Source organism: Populus nigra, chromosome 12, assembly GCF_951802175.1.
Source record: "Populus nigra chromosome 12, ddPopNigr1.1, whole genome shotgun sequence".
NCBI classification, from domain to species: Eukaryota; Viridiplantae; Streptophyta; class Magnoliopsida; order Malpighiales; family Salicaceae; genus Populus; species Populus nigra.
Window position 1 is genome coordinate 2,401,863 of NC_084863.1, and position 15,900 is coordinate 2,417,762.

A 15,900-nucleotide genomic window follows, 5' to 3' on the forward strand; every position below is an offset into this window, starting at 1 on the left:
GCTTGCTTCAAGCTAACAAATGGTCCATCTAGTTTTTTAACTAAGAAACTCTCCAATGGCCAATCCATGCACGTCCTTTTTTCAGCAACTGAAGTGGCCAGCAAAGAATCTGGAGCGAGTCTGAAAATCTTAAATAGATTTAGTCAAGAACATAATCAAAGCGAAAGCGATGCGAAAAGCATATTGATCTTCAACCAACAAACTTGAATGTTTCACATGGACTTCCCTGAATCAATATGCGTGCAAATCGTGCTTTAAAAGGGTCTTACAAGGACATGTCAAGAAGCTAGAAATTATATAGAATTGTGTGAACGCGTGACCTACCTCCTAGAAACTGAAACCAAATTCGTAACTCTTTCCTCGACCGTCGGTAGCTTCGTCCTCTCATTCACTCTGGCGCACTGGATTGGATTTTGTCCCACCTTAAGCCGAATAACAAGAGAAAGCTTGGGCACTAAAATAAATAAAAAGCTTGCTCGGGAGCTGAGTCTAAGACCCACATGCACGTACTCTAGCCTAATATGAAAGAGGTGGATACACATCTCATACATCCCTCGTCTCATATTCAGCATCTAATCCCAATCTTCGGAATATCATCAAAAGAATATGATAGAAAAGGATTCGTTGACGGGAAGCACAAAACATTCACCACTAATTTGACGAAAACATACCATAATTTGCAGAAAATACACTGCTAGTTGGCAATCACATTGTACTTTTAATTTTATTGTTCCATGTTGCATTTTGAAACCTTCCTTAAAAGACTTTCTTCATGAGATCTAATTCCAGGTGCAGCATTGAGTATCATTACGAAAATAACAAAAAGAAAATAACTAGAAATATATAATGGCTCGATGTTCCAGAACTTGTCCACAGATGAGTGCTCAAAATCAGATAATTTGCTAAACATAAGATAACCCAAACATCAACACAAAGAAGAAATATTCCATTTCTAAATGATAGGGCACAAGACTATTGAAGAAACCCCCCCTGGTGCATAAGGGCACATAAAAACTACCACAAAATCACCTATAACTCACTTCTTCTTTGCAGCATCTCCAGCCTTAGTCTGCATCAGAAAATATTAAGGTTAGTTATTACTCTTGTAACATAAAGTAATGAAAAAGGAAATAACAAACATCAAGAGGCAATCATAAATAAAACCAGGAGCTCACCTTCTTGACTCCACGGACTTTCTTTGCCCTGTTCTTTCTCTCCTTCAATTGCTTCCTCGACTTCTCTATCTTAGTGGCAAGCCCATTCTGCCAATACAAGACATAGATTAAGCAAAAATGCATGTGATGGAGAGCTTTCACAACTGAACAATAACATGATTCCGACAAACATTGACAGAATGACATGCTTAATCAACCCAACAGAATATGAAAAAAACAATCGCAGAACATTAATATTTGGCTACGGATAAGAATCACATCTATAACTAATAGAAACTTGCAAAGGAGCACTCCATTAATAATTATCTTTCAACAACATCAACTGCATACTCCAAATTGAATAACCAGGTCAATTCATTCTACAAGTGTCATGTTCCAAACTATGATTTTAATTTTAGCTCCATATACTTAATTAATACATAACTTGCATAAACCCAAGAAATCCACAAGAAAATAATATCAAAACAAATATGGAAGTTAAGATAAAGGAGAATGTGCATTTAAGACATACCCTTATGAGCCTGTACTTGGGCTCGTACTTCTTTGCATTGTCAACTGTATCATAAATCAACCCAAATCCAGTTGATTTCCCACCACCAAAATGGGTCCTAAATTTGAACACAAAGATTGTATTGGGGTCCTTCACCTCATACAAATTTGCCAGCTTCTCCTTCAGTTCTGCCTTCATAACAGAACAAGTGCAAGATAAACAACAAAACCAGATGCATCAGTCACTCAAAAGTCAACTTTTATGATAAAAAATGGTCAAAGCAAATAACCTTAAAAAACTCAAGTTGTAAGTTATGTTATTCCTACATTAGAACTATCTCACAGTTAATTGTCCAATACAGACCCATTATGACAATAATGGAAAATCGTTCCAAATCCTCATATAATATGCAAATATTTTTTCAAAAACCATGGATGAAACAGATACAGCTCAGAAAAATAAAGCACAAAAAACTTCGAAAAGCAACAAGAGACTGAGGATATACCTTAGAAACATTGGCTCTACCAGGATGAAGAACATCAATGATCTGCGTTAATCAAAAGAGAAGAATTAAAACCAAAAACACTTGAAGACCTTACTTAAAAAAGAAAACAAACACAATGGAATACACATTTTCATTGAACTATAACCTATGCAAACACAGATATTAGGAGGTAATGCTCTAACAGGGTCCATTTGACACCAAAGCATAATTGTTCTACAATAACCACTAATGCGAGGGTCAGTAAACACGTTAGAACATCTCATTTTACCAGCCAATAAAAACTCCCAGAAAATTATTTGAAACCAAAAGGATTCATGAGCTCAGAGATGTTGGTGGAAGCTAACATCAAATGGATTCCTTGAAACCCATCAAGAGTAGCAAATATTTTGTCACATCACCGGCCCCTACTATTTTGTCCAACTCTGAATTCATACACAAACATTAATCACTAACGTAAATTAAAAAGAAACTGAACTTCCCTAATCTAAAACACGCTTTATTTCTATTGAAGCAAAACAAAACCAAGATTATTCACGTTAACTAATAAAAACCCACAAACAATATTCTGTATATCCATTTAAGAGCCGCGATCCATTCAAGTACCAACAATTTATTCCAAATACAACAAACAATAACACTAACACTTCCAGGAACAAACATTCATAAACAACCATCTCAAAAATTCTAAACTTTCTTCCTTACAGTTCAAGATCTAAAGGACTCAGTAGAACAAAATCAAACACTAAAAAAAAATTCTTTACTAAACCCTCGTTTGGGCACCTAGAAAATGAAGAAAAAAGAGAGAATGCGAGGGTCAAAGCTTACAAATTGCTTCCTTGAAAGGAGACGATTTGTCATGAACTTTCTGGTACGAATGGTAACTGCTTTGTCTGCCATGATTTCAATCAAAACCCTGGATTTTGTTTTTGGATTTTGGAGGCGGAGAGCTAGAGACTGGTGAATAGCTGCTGCAGCTCAAGGAGATAGCGATGGAGGACCAAAACCCTGGCTTTTATAGTGTGGTGTTTATAGGGTTATTTTTTGGATTCAGTGATTGAATCGTGCCCTAAGGAAGTTAATTGGGCTTATAGGCCTTCTAAAGTTGTTGGGCTAAATCAATTTCGTTTGAAGGCTTTGAAAATCTAGGCCCATTTAGTAGAGAAGTGGCAAAACCCTGGTTTTTATAGTGTGGTTTTTTGGACTCAGTGATTGAATCGTGCCCTAAAGAGATTCATTGGGCTTTATAGGCCATTTAAAGCTATTGGGCTAAATCGATTTCTTTTAAAGGATTTTGAAAATCGAGGCCCATTTAGTAGAGAATACTTAAGAGAACTTGGCCCAGAATGGCACCCGCGAACACTACTTATAAGCACTTACGAAAGTTTACTCGACGCCTCCATTAAAGAACGATTTTCCATAGAGTTTCGTTATTATTTTGAAATAAAAGAAATGAAGATATAGGAGTTAAGATATTAAGAGTGTCAGAGACAAAATTATATATATAACATAAATGGATTATCTTTATATCCTATTTAGTTATTATAGATAATACATAATAAAATATAAAAAATTATTTTACCCTTAAATGTTTTACTGACAAATTTATTAAAAAATAATTAGATATTTTTTTTTATTTTAGTTTATATTAAGTACTGAAATTAATAATATTACAATTATTGGTTATAAAATTCGAACTGACCTAGCAAGTTAACTTAAAATCCAGTTAATCTGAGGTTTAGACCGATCTAAGTTTTAAAAAAAAATGATTGATTTTACCTGATTTGATAAAAAACTTTGGTCACCCCAAGATAAAACACATTTACTTTGATATTTTTATAAAAAAAAAATGAGTTAACTCTATCAATTTATAATCCGAGCCTTATTCCGGATTAACTTATGAGTTCTTGATGGTTAGAATCGAGCCACCAAAAGATTTCTCTATCCTAACGACTGATCATCTATGATTGAAACACAAAAATAAAGTTTAAAATCAAAATGAAAAGGCTAAAAGAAGATGGACCAATTATGAAAACATTTAAATTATAGGGACCAAATTGTAATTTTAGGCACCTTTCGTGGCGAAGGCCTTCTTTTTTTTTCCTGAAGTCTGTCGCTATCTGACATACCCACCTAGTTTTTGAAGAAGGGGTTAGAACGCCTAGGATTGTTTGGTATATGACATGATGTGGAAGATGAATTGCATTCTTTGATTAATGAAAGAAAAATGTTAGAGATTACTGTATTACAAGATTGGGTCAAAGGGGACTCTAAGAGTTTGTGTTAAGAGTAAAGTGCCTGTTAGTTATGATTGCTTTGGTTTAATATGCAGAGTTCAACAAGTGAGGAAAACGCTTGTAAATTATTTTTTCAATCTTTTGAAGGAACTTTCTTGCACATCATTATAGATTAATTAGTCGATATGGCCATCTTTTATTAACCCAAGATTATACCATGACAGGCATAAGTCGTAAACTTTAAGGAACACATATGTATAGTTAATGACTTCACAGATAATCTTAGAAAATCATCATGCTCTGAAATATTATAGTGATTAGAGAGCTATGGAATGTAAGCAGTGCCTTGTAGACCATTAAAACCAGACAATGCTAGAATCATAACTCCAAATAGTTTGGAAAGAACGCTATAGGGCACCCTTTTCTATTCATTTGAGGTTATTCTGTAGAAACGAAGGTATTATCTGGACAAGGGTGATGAATCACTGCCCGGAGATGAGGGGGAAGTTGTTTTTAATTTCTAATTGTAATCGGTACGAGGGTGCTTTTGAGACTAGTGGAATAATTTTTTGGAATATTGGCCTGTGAAGTTTAGCAACAAGGACAGGTGTTGGTTTGCAAAGCTGAAAGAAAACCTGTAGGTTTGTTACAGAATGTGGGAATGGAGCTTTCTGAACCTTTGCTGGGGCAGTGGCAATTACACATGAGATTATAGTTGACTCTGAAATTCTTTTGTTTCTCTGAGACCTGTAGGGCTACACCTTTGAACCTTTTTAGAGCTCTTGTTGCCTGGTCTCTGAGTTTTTTATGATGTATCTGGTTCTTTCTTCTTCATATTTTCATTTTCTCAAAGAGTTGCGTGCTTAAACAAAATGTTCAAAATTGTGGTTTAATCTCTTTTCTTGATTCTAGAACACACGGGATTGGTTTCGTGGTCGGCGTTATGGCCAAGTCTTGAGGCATTGTTCGTATGCTTTCGGCAGAAGAAGTACATATGCAGTCAAGACTAGAAGATCTTGCTTTATTATTTTTTGAATATGTTTCATTTCCCTTTGAACAATCCATCTCAATAACCTGATGCCATGGGCATTCATTTCATGACAAACTGCCAGCATTCTTTTGCATCGAGAAAATGGTTCCATCACTGTTTCGTGTTGTTTTTTCTTAAACGTGTCACGTTTCACAAATCTGCTAAAGTTTAACTTTTAAAAACCATGATAATAATTTCGTGAATGTCAATGAAACTCTGTTGTTACCCTTGAGGGCATGCTCTATCATCTCATCATGTAAATCTGTTAACATTTACGTTAGATTTACATGGATTTGTTTCGGTTACAGAGACCTCAGTAGCTTTGCTTTGGCACCCTGATTATTTGCATCTCTGGTTATTCATCTGCAAGTATACAGCCATTTCCTAGAACTGTATCTGGTTTTTCATATATCTATGCATGTTCTTTTGGATTTAGCATATTTTTTTGTGTAATTTTTGTTTAGGCTGTCTTCTTCCTGCTTTTACATTTCAAACTTGATTGATATGTATATATCAGGACTGATGGATAGATGCACATGCACTCTGCTTTCTTATCAGGTGGATGTGAAGCGAAGCATGGAGGATGTTGAAAAACGTTGCGACCAACTTTCCATGGGAAATTTGATGAACAGACACTGTCAATATGAACAGCATAAAAAGGCGAAGCACAACAAGCAAGAGAACTAATGGATTTGGCAATGATTATATAGTGGTAAGATCACTTCTCTAAAGTTTCAATATTTTAGATCTCATATTTAAGTTCTGGATTGGAAGACTTTTTGCACTGTGGTATTGTAAATTTTGCGTGCCATTCTTCCACTTCAGGCAGTGCAGTTTAAATATATTGCCATGCAGGCAGTTGAGGTGTTGTGGACACCTCAGAATGAAAATGACATGCTGTCAGAGAGGGAACTGCCTGAAGATTACCCACTTTTGAGGCCTCTGTAAGATTTTATATCAGAGACTTGTGTTTGCGTTGGAGATGTGGAATTACTTTGCAAATTAGGTGTAAATTTATATAGAACAAGCCCACGGTATACAGAGTGTTTGCCTGGTATTGAGCAGATGTTCCTGAACTGAATTTTAGAGCTTATCAAGAGATAGATTGTGTATCTACTGAAACAGATCAGAATTCTTTCATTAGCAGTACAGCAAGTATGATACATTCTAACAGATCCAAAAAACAAGAGTCTACAAGTCTATGGAGGTTCGGAATGCAGCTCTAATAGAAATATTGATGTCCCTTGTGATCCTTGACTGGACAATGTGAATAGCTGAAAAATGCTTCGCAATTCTAAACAGTTACCTTTGTTCTTGGCATTCCTCTTTGGCATTTTTTAATTTTTGTTCTGCTTTGCCAGGCTGCTATGTCAGTGCTTGTTTCTATTTTAACAGTCTCATGTAACCTCTAAATCAAGGCATCTCCATTTCAGGAGTCCCCGAAGCTTCAAGTAATCTTTAGAATATATTCTGCTGTGATTTCACTATATAAATCCCTCATTATAGTAACGAGCTGGCTCCATCTTTCTATACTACACCTAATCAAGTTGACTAGGTAAAAAATACGATAGAAGGCTGTGGATAGTTTGAATCGTTCCTGTTAGATGCTGATAGATTTACCCTTCCTGAACTCTTAAAGGGTTAGACGGATAGATTATGAGGAAATGGATAGGGATGGCCATTGCACAGCATGATCAAGGCCAGAGGTAGATAGCTCATTTGAGCTTCTTTCTTTTGTAGATCATGGCTAACTTGATCTCCCTGGTAAGGTTCTTGATAGTGTACAGGGTTCTTTCTGTACGTGGGTTTTTACACATTGACCTTCCCTCTACAATACCTTGCATCGTTTTTAATCAGGGTGAAAGTTCAAGCAGATTTAAAGTTTTTGGTTGTGGAGGATACACACAATGTGTTTCAATTAGTTTCCATTCATAGTATTTCTTTTTGGTGGTCCTACTCTAGGCCATAGCATTTTGGAGCCAAACTCTAATATCTTCTACTTCTCTAGCTAAAACTCTAATTTCCGTGGAGTATCAGAGTTCTTCACGAGGGGTTCTACCTATTTGATAATGAGGAGTTGATCTAAACTTTACAAGTGTTGTCATTATCACTGGGCGTGGACTTTGGCCTAACATTCACCACTGTCATGCATGATGGGAACTACCTGCAATAAAGGAGTTCAAATGGCTTGGTTTTTGCTTTATGATGTCATGGTAGGAATATGGACATTAGTGGTAAGGCTTCTAGTTGAATATCTCATCTCATTTTCCTTTTCTATTGGGAATTTCATTCACTGGGGTGTTTTTGGTCTGGATTTCTAGAATTGTCAACGAAAAGTGTTATGCTTTTTAACTGATCAATACCTTGAATTCAGTTGACCAAGGCAAGACTAAGTGGAGCTTAGAGCTTTTTCTTTATTCTAGGCAAGCTCCTTTGGTGCATGAGCCTTGCTAGAAATCCCACTCTTGTCTGATCAAGTTAAGATTGTACTCTACTCGATCGTAAATCTCAATACAATCAAACCTTCTTGATCAAGTTATCATACACTGACTGATTCACAGCGTTTGCGGTCAAGAAAATGTCAGGATTTAAAGGCGCGCACCCCATCAATTCTCGTTGAATTCTGCTGTTAATCTGATGGATGAAATGTTCAATCATCAACTCCAACGTCAAAACTTGTCACTCACGCATTTCAACTAGGTTGCAATGGAAACTGAGTTCTGAAACTCCTATGCTGCCACAGAACTGTAATATGTGGAATCCTCTGATTTTTTTTGGTGGATATTTCATGTGGCAGGTAATTGGTTGTTAAACTGTGAGTTTAGCATGTAGATGCTTTTGTCTTTTGTGTCTTTGCCGCAGCATCCACATCTTTTGTAAGTGCGAGATCGTGCCCACAGTACAGCAGAAATATCTCCCAGCTCCCACTCTATCACCAATCCTCAATGTCCAATCTACAACAAAGGGCGTGTGTGCCTACTTTCCAGAAAGACCAAGATATCATATTTATACATAGCTGTTCTGAGTGGAATATCTGCTTTTTCAAGCTTTCTTCCATTTTTGAATTTGACATGGGAGTGGTGATTGGCGATGAATCTGTCAAACCATCCCTCTTGATAAAGTTGCTTCCTGTTGAGGAATATGCTTATCCAGTAGGTGTATGAATCGCCACTATCTTTCTTTAATAAAGGAAATAACTTTCTATAGGATTCACATGTTTCCATTTGTCCTATATATCCTGCTCTGCGCAATGACTGTTATCACAAAATTATGACAAAAGCATACTTCACAGAGTTTTTCCAGTGTTCTCACAGCAAGAAAATATTTCTCAAATTAGCATAGTTACCCCTAATCATCGTTAATAACATCCTTAATCATCATTATCTTCGTCATCATCGCATCATTGATATGAGAAAGTTAACCGACGGGTGAAAAAGCTTCTCAATCATTGAATGTTTTTTTTTTCCAAGCTACTGCGCCACCACTCGATATTCATTCAATTGCTTTCTATCACATATATACATGCCATGATTCATTAATAGCCTTAATGGCAATGCCTATCCTTTGTGACTCACCTAATAGATCTCTACACTTTACAAAGACATGCAGTCACCCCTTTAATCATCGTGAAGCATGCGTAATCTGGCATGGCATGCTTGTTGTGAATCTTTTGTGTTTAGCTAGCTTCATGTTGGTTTTATTTTATTTTGTTTTTGTTTATTTATTTATATATATATATATATATATATATATATATATTTGATTATTTTATTGGTTGCTTACAATTCAAAGAAAGAATAAAGAAAAGAAGACGTGCCTTCACAATTCTAGTCAAATTTAATTAGGTAGTGGTCAATTTTTGAGTGAATTAAAGAATTTTGTGAACTTTATTTTTAATTTAATAAACAATATTTTGGTAAAAACAAAAGTATAATAATGAGAAGAAAGGAAAAGGTGTTCAGAAATCAAACCAAAATAAAATGAGTACCTTCTCTGGTACTGGCTTGAAAGCAATATAATATTTATCCTATTATTTTGACAGCTCAACTAATTGATTGATGATTATAATATTAAAATTATTAATTATTTTTTATATTAATACATTAAAATTATTCGAAAATATCTAAAAAAATCAATTTTTTTAGACAAGAAACAATTTAAAAAACTAGCTGTAGTTATTCTCTCTTTTAGGATATTTTCGAAACATTATTTTATTCAACTCTAGAATTCTCTTTATTTGGTTTCAGTATATATAATATATAATTCTCTTGTGTATATTATTCTATTTTTCTCTGTAAGAAATACAAGCATGAGTTCTTGCAGAGCATGGAGCATGGCAGTACTCAAAGGGTACAATATTTGTACATCCTTTTTTCTGTAAGGATGATTTGATTATTTATTTTATTTAGTAATAAAAGCCTGCCTCAAAGTCAGCATAGACTAAGGCCATAGGTCACCATATATTATTAATTGAATGATATTGCTCATGTGGGAGACCCATGCTGTATCTTCATCAGCATGGATGAAATGAGCTATCTATATTCTATAATGCTTTAGTGGGCCATCTTCTCTTTGAAAAACCTCTCTATGATTGCCCTAAACTGTGGGCTCCGCCGGTAGCTGGCCATCCAGGGCTCTTCGGAAAACCTCTAATATATATATATATATATATATATATATATATATATATATATATATATATATATATATATATATATATATATTTTAATACATCAAAATTAGTCTAAAGCACCAAGAAAAATCAATGTAATATATTTTTATGCTAAATACATATCTGAAACATCCTCAAACACAAATTTAACTGCAATGCAAAACAGTTTCAAGAAGATATTTTTTAAAATATAAAAAATAATTAACCCATAGCATCGTACATATCATGTAACCAGTTTAGTATGAATTGAAGACGCAAAAACGACACCAATTCAATCATGTAGGATCTTACACGATCGGTTGGTCCTACAAACTTCAATGATCGTATCCCCTCCTCATGATAGCAAATAATGCCCACCCTTTTTGGTAGTTCTAGTGTAAATGCTCCAATGGATGTCATCAAGTCATCACTGCACTTCAACACCCTTTAAACCCTACGTAATTACATTTTTCATCATGCAATCATGAACTCCATCACATTGTTTGGTAGCTGGCGCTATCCAGGCCAAATGGATAATGTAAATGGTCTCTCGATAACTCATTACACTTTGATTAATTTTACAAGCCTCAGGATTTTACATCTCAACTCTTTATATGATTTGTTTGTCTTTGTTTTGTGTGATGAAGACAGTCTAGAGGCAGGCAGGGAAGCACAGTGTGGATGGACATTAATATTGCTAGGCCAAAAAAGGGTGGATTTATTCACAATAGTGCTTCTATAATGTGTATAAGAATATAAAAGAATGGATGTCTCAAAATATTATACATCAACAGCATCAACTGGTAAGGATGTTGTCCTATGGAGCGAGTGTGGGAGCAATGGCCCGGTGCAGAGATTCTTGGCATTGACCATATCTTTCGCTCTTGGGGGTTGATTCATTACCTTGTGATTCCAGGGCCTTTGAGTATCCGAAAGGGCGCTGGCATGAGTATGCAAACTATGACTAATCTGCTTAGCAAGGGATTTCAAGAGATCTCCATTGCTGCCTTCTTGAAATGAATTCAACATTGAAGTTGAAGAAACCACATTACTTGTTTTCTCTTCCCCGTTCCTAGAAGTTGAAGGTTTCACTGCAAGTCCTAATCGTTCATCTCTAAGTTTCCTCAATTCCATTTGGTGTTTCGCTTTAAGCCATCTCAAGTCTTGCTGGATTTCATTCTCATTACTGTCCGCAAGGTCATTGTACAATGAAGTCAGTCTGCTAAGAGAACCGGAACCTGTGAAGTGCTGAAATGACTTTCCTCCAGGAATTCCATTTTCCATCTTGGTATCTTTTGTATCCTTTTCTGGGATTGACTGATCAAAATTTTCATACTCTTCATCCGACTGACTTTTTCCCGAGCCTATTGGAGTCAGTTGCCGGCTTTCTTGTTGACCCCAAATTTCCTGATAGTGCAAGTAGTCCGGTTGGCTGAGTATGTTTGGCGCCCCTTCTGTTAAATGATGCTCAGATTCATCCACTTCAAAAATGATCTCTCCAAACCTTCCATGCATTGAAGCACATCCATGGCTACAACATGGATTATTTGACAAAAAATCCATGAATGAACCATTAGAGGTGCAGGTGGAAGCACAATTGTGACAGAGAGTTTGATTTGCAAAGCGGGGTGTTTCCTCTATGCCTGGCCCTGGCCTCCATTCAGGTACCAAGGAAGCAATCTCCCCATCAATCATATCTGCTATTTTAGTCACATCTTGATCGGTGATATCAAGCTCGGCAACCATTTCAGTTGCCACGCTCAATGCTGTATCATTTTCAATGTCAAAAGGGAAATATATGTTTCGTATACGACCTGCAAAGAGATATAATTAAAGTGATTGCTAATATGGACATTTACCTGTACAGAAAAGATAAACAAAAGGAAAGAAAACAATTCACTAACCTTCTTTATCTGCAATTCGGAGTCTTAAGAAGATGCCACCATCATCACCCCTCTTTCCTTTTATACTTATGTCAACATTTGCAGGATGTTCATCATGATACTCGAAAAGTTCAATTCCACTCAGTTCGACCTCGACTGGATGATATTCCCATTCATTCTGAGCCTCATGGTCATAACCATTTAAGTATCCACTACTGTAGGAATTATTATTGTCATGATGCTCAAGATAAGGTGGCCTATTTAGGGGTCCTAAGCCATCAACTTCAATCCTATGGTCCAACAGTCTCAAATCGGATTCACAACCATCAATTTGGAGAAAAGGGTCATTCAACAACTCCCTTGCAGATAGCCTAAGTGACACAGTGGCCAAACATTTCTCAACAAACTGTCGTACTTCTGGATCCTTTACTTTGTACAAAGCATCTGGTTTTTTCCCCTGAAGTAATAAAGCATGTAAGTGAATACATCATGTTTTGAGGGGGGAGGAAGGCAGAAGGGGGTCTTACAGAGATAACTTTCTTGTAGATTTGAACAGGATGAGTGCATTCACTATAGGGATATTCAAAAGTGACCATCTCCAAGATGCACATACCAAACGAATAAATATCAACCAATTCGTTGTATGCCTCTTCATACACTTCTGGAGCCATAAACTCAGGTGTCCCTGAAGAAAGGAGAGCCCCACATAAAAGAAGAATAAACCAAAGTTTAATTATTATCAATATAAATCACAGAGATCCTAGTACCACCTGAGAACTAGACTCTTCTGTTATAAGTCTCAACTGATTCTAATGCTCTGGTTATAGTGACCAAATAAAGAGAATTCATGAGATTTGTCAATTAAACCTACCAACACAATGAGCAGCATGAGATTTTCGAAGAATTGCCGCAAGGCCAAGATCTCCAATCTTCACCTCTCCTTGGTTCCCATTCACAAAAATATTATCACACTTTAGATCTCTGTGGATCACAGGAGGGTCATGGCTATGGAGATAAAGAAGCCCTCTCAAGATCTGCCTACACCAATGCTTCACAGCTCGAATGTTTACTCTCTTGTGCTTTAGTCTATACCTATTGAAGACGAAAAAAAGTAAAGAGACCTACTTATACGATGATGAACAATACAAAAGACCCACAAGGCATAATCAACAGAAAAGCAAAGAATGGGTCATGAAATCATTATGTTTTGACAAATTCTTACTGTCTCAAAGTCCCAGAAGTGAACATTTCCGTCACAAAGTTGATGTTCCTATTTGCAGTATCAACCCAAGAAGTGTAGAACTTCATTATGTTCTTATGCTTCAATGTCTTAAGGAGATGAATCTCACAGTAGAGTCTTTCAAGATCTTCAGGACTTTGTAAGAAATCATATAGCTTGACCTGGTTCCAAGCAACTTCAATCCCTTCGTACTCATCAAATGCTCTATAACTGCCCCAATCAAGAAACTAACCGTTACCAAAAATTCGTAGAAAGAGCCGAAAAGACTCCAACTTTTGCAAAAATATTGCTTGAGCATCCATCAAATTCAAGCGAAAAAAACTAAGGAACCAAACATGTGAAAAAAAAAAAACTAAATGCGATTCCATTAAATTAATGAGAAACAAAAACTTGGATTCATACACTATCTTTGAAGCTCCTCGGCCAAGGATTTCATTGTACTGCAAAAAAACAAAAGGAAACCCCAAAATCAAACTCACAATTCATTTCACAGAAGAAACACACACGCACAGAGAGAGAGAGAGAGAGAGAGAGAGAGAGAGAGATGTACTCTGCCATATCTTCCAGTTGGATCAACCTCAACAAACTCAGAGTAATCAGGTGGTTCCAGATGTGAAAGACCATTCATTCTCCGAAACTTTCAAAAACTTATTTTTACTCTCTCTTTCTTCCTTCGTTATGATATGTATTTCCCCGTACGGTAGTTTCTTTCTGTCTTCTTGACTCAAGGAAGGACTCAAGAGAGGGAGAAATGAGAGAAAAAGACGATTTCTTTATTAAAAAACATGGTGTATATTGTTTCAATAACCCTTTTACAGATAGATGAGAAATGAGTAATCAATCAGAAACAAGTTACAAGAGGGTGTTTTTAAAAGACAGTTTCTTTTTCCTTTTTTTTATTTTTTAACTATATTACAACATTTTTAGAGGAGAGGATGCCTACAGAATCCACCAACCACACCATTAAAGAACATGCCAAATAGAGAGAGAGAGAGAGATGGGGTGGGTCTCCCTCCTCCTCTTCTCTTATAAGGGTCTTAGCTTTGAGCCTTGAAGGAGGCCTGTAGCCTGCAAAATTTGTGAAAAAAACTCAACGAAAAAAAAAACTGGTGGACAAACATGGGACCCAGTTGACTGTGATGCTCAAATGTGGGACCATGTTTCACGAGCAAAGAAAATTAACACGGAGACATCGAGCTCCTCTTGGACTCCTTGCAAATGCCTAACATAAGCATCCAAAAAAACAGTAAGAACTATTGCATTAGATAAGTAGTTTGTCCATATTTCATCTTGTTTGCTCCTCTCTTGTCTAATTTCTTTTCCTAGTTGGTTTGCTAAGGTCTTTGTTTGTTTTTTTAACTCATATTTTCATTGTTTTTGAGGCGGTCTCGTGTCAGAACATGTGAAAAAAATAATCTCGAGTGAATATATCAGGTGTTGATAGTATATCTAAAATCTTATTGGAAAAAAAAATACAAATCTTACTGAAAATTGAGTCAAGAATATTCTTAACCATTACGAAGATTTTACAATAGAGACAAGTATGTTTATTTTTGGTGCTAAAATGAATTTTCTTCCTTTTACTTTATGTTGACAGGATAGGATAGATGCATCATCCTACGTTCAAAAAAGAATCCTCTAACAAACTTCCAAAATTACCTTCTAATGGCTGATGGTGGTTTGATCAGGATTTCAGAAACAGTGGGAGAGAGTATATTGTTTTTTTTATTAAAATGTTAAAATATCTGAAAATAATTTAAATTATTTTTTAAAAATTATTTTCAGATATTTTAACATTTTAATAGAAAAATAATATACTCTCTCCCACTGTTTCAGAGAATAATATACACTCTCCCACTGTTTCAGAAACAGTGGGAGAGAATATATTATTTTTTATATTAAAATGTTAAATGTCTAAAAAATTTTAAAAAATATATTTTAAAATAAAAAAAATTAATTTTGTAAAACACAAAAATAAACAGCTCATCAATTATTTATATTGAAAGGTGTTGAAGGTGGAAAAATTATTCCCATTTTGTAACTCAAAGGTTGACAGTTATTTAACTGTGACAATTTAAAACTGAAATGAAGAGATTGAAAGAAAAATTTATGTGTCATTATGACTACTTGCAAACATAATCACTTTGTTAATTGATAATAAAAAAAACTGTGGTTAATTATTAAGAAGTTCAATTAGAACTATAAAATGCCAAAATGAATATACTAAGGGTGTTTGAAAGTATATTAATAATTGTTTTTTAAAGTATTTTTTACTTAAAAATATATCAAAATAATTTTTTTATTTTTAATATTAGCATATCAAAATAATCTAAAAATAATAAAAAATTAATTTAAAACATTAACCGCAATCTTAAATATGCACTAAATAGTGTTGGTTATTGTCTTAAGATATAACAGTCGGAGACAATAAGATAAGAGGATATATTTATCTATATTTTTAAAAAATATATATATATATAATTACAAAAATTTAGGTTTTTAGAAAATATTTCATAAAGGTTTGTAATAATTATATATTGTTGTCAGGTAAGCAAATGGGAATTTCAGGCAGCTAATTAAATTAGATTTCTCTCTTTATTAGCCCAAATATTATATAGGTTTGACTTTGAATTTTGGTTGTGAGCTTTGCTTGAATTTTCAAAGCAACTCATAGCAGACATTAAATGTATAT

General features: G+C 35.1%; 2 protein-coding genes and 1 non-coding gene across 3 annotated transcripts; all 3 read right to left on the reverse strand.

Annotated features, from left to right (window-relative positions):
• Positions 1 to 816: 816 nt before the first annotated feature.
• On the reverse strand, positions 817 to 3,176 carry LOC133669157 (small ribosomal subunit protein eS24z). The gene is made up of 5 exons (XM_062089196.1): positions 2,996 to 3,176; positions 2,171 to 2,212; positions 1,687 to 1,857; positions 1,176 to 1,262; positions 817 to 1,069 (listed from the first exon to the last, which is right to left on the reverse strand). The coding sequence occupies exons 1-5, from the start codon at positions 3,065 to 3,067 to the stop codon at positions 1,037 to 1,039; spliced, it is 405 nt and encodes a 134-aa protein (XP_061945180.1). The 5' UTR covers positions 3,068 to 3,176; the 3' UTR covers positions 817 to 1,036.
• Positions 2,487 to 2,573, reverse strand: LOC133670284 (small nucleolar RNA SNORD24). The gene has a single exon (XR_009834032.1). It is a non-coding gene; the product is annotated as a small nucleolar RNA SNORD24 (small nucleolar RNA).
• A 7,603-nt stretch (positions 3,177 to 10,779) lies between the features above and the next one.
• On the reverse strand, positions 10,780 to 14,273 carry LOC133669709 (probable serine/threonine-protein kinase WNK9). The gene is made up of 7 exons (XM_062089941.1): positions 13,759 to 14,273; positions 13,611 to 13,648; positions 13,191 to 13,418; positions 12,840 to 13,060; positions 12,496 to 12,653; positions 11,990 to 12,425; positions 10,780 to 11,899 (listed from the first exon to the last, which is right to left on the reverse strand). Exons 1-7 carry the CDS (start codon positions 13,834 to 13,836, stop codon positions 10,866 to 10,868), a joined length of 2,193 nt encoding a protein of 730 aa, XP_061945925.1. The 5' UTR covers positions 13,837 to 14,273; the 3' UTR covers positions 10,780 to 10,865.
• Positions 14,274 to 15,900: the final 1,627 nt, after the last annotated feature.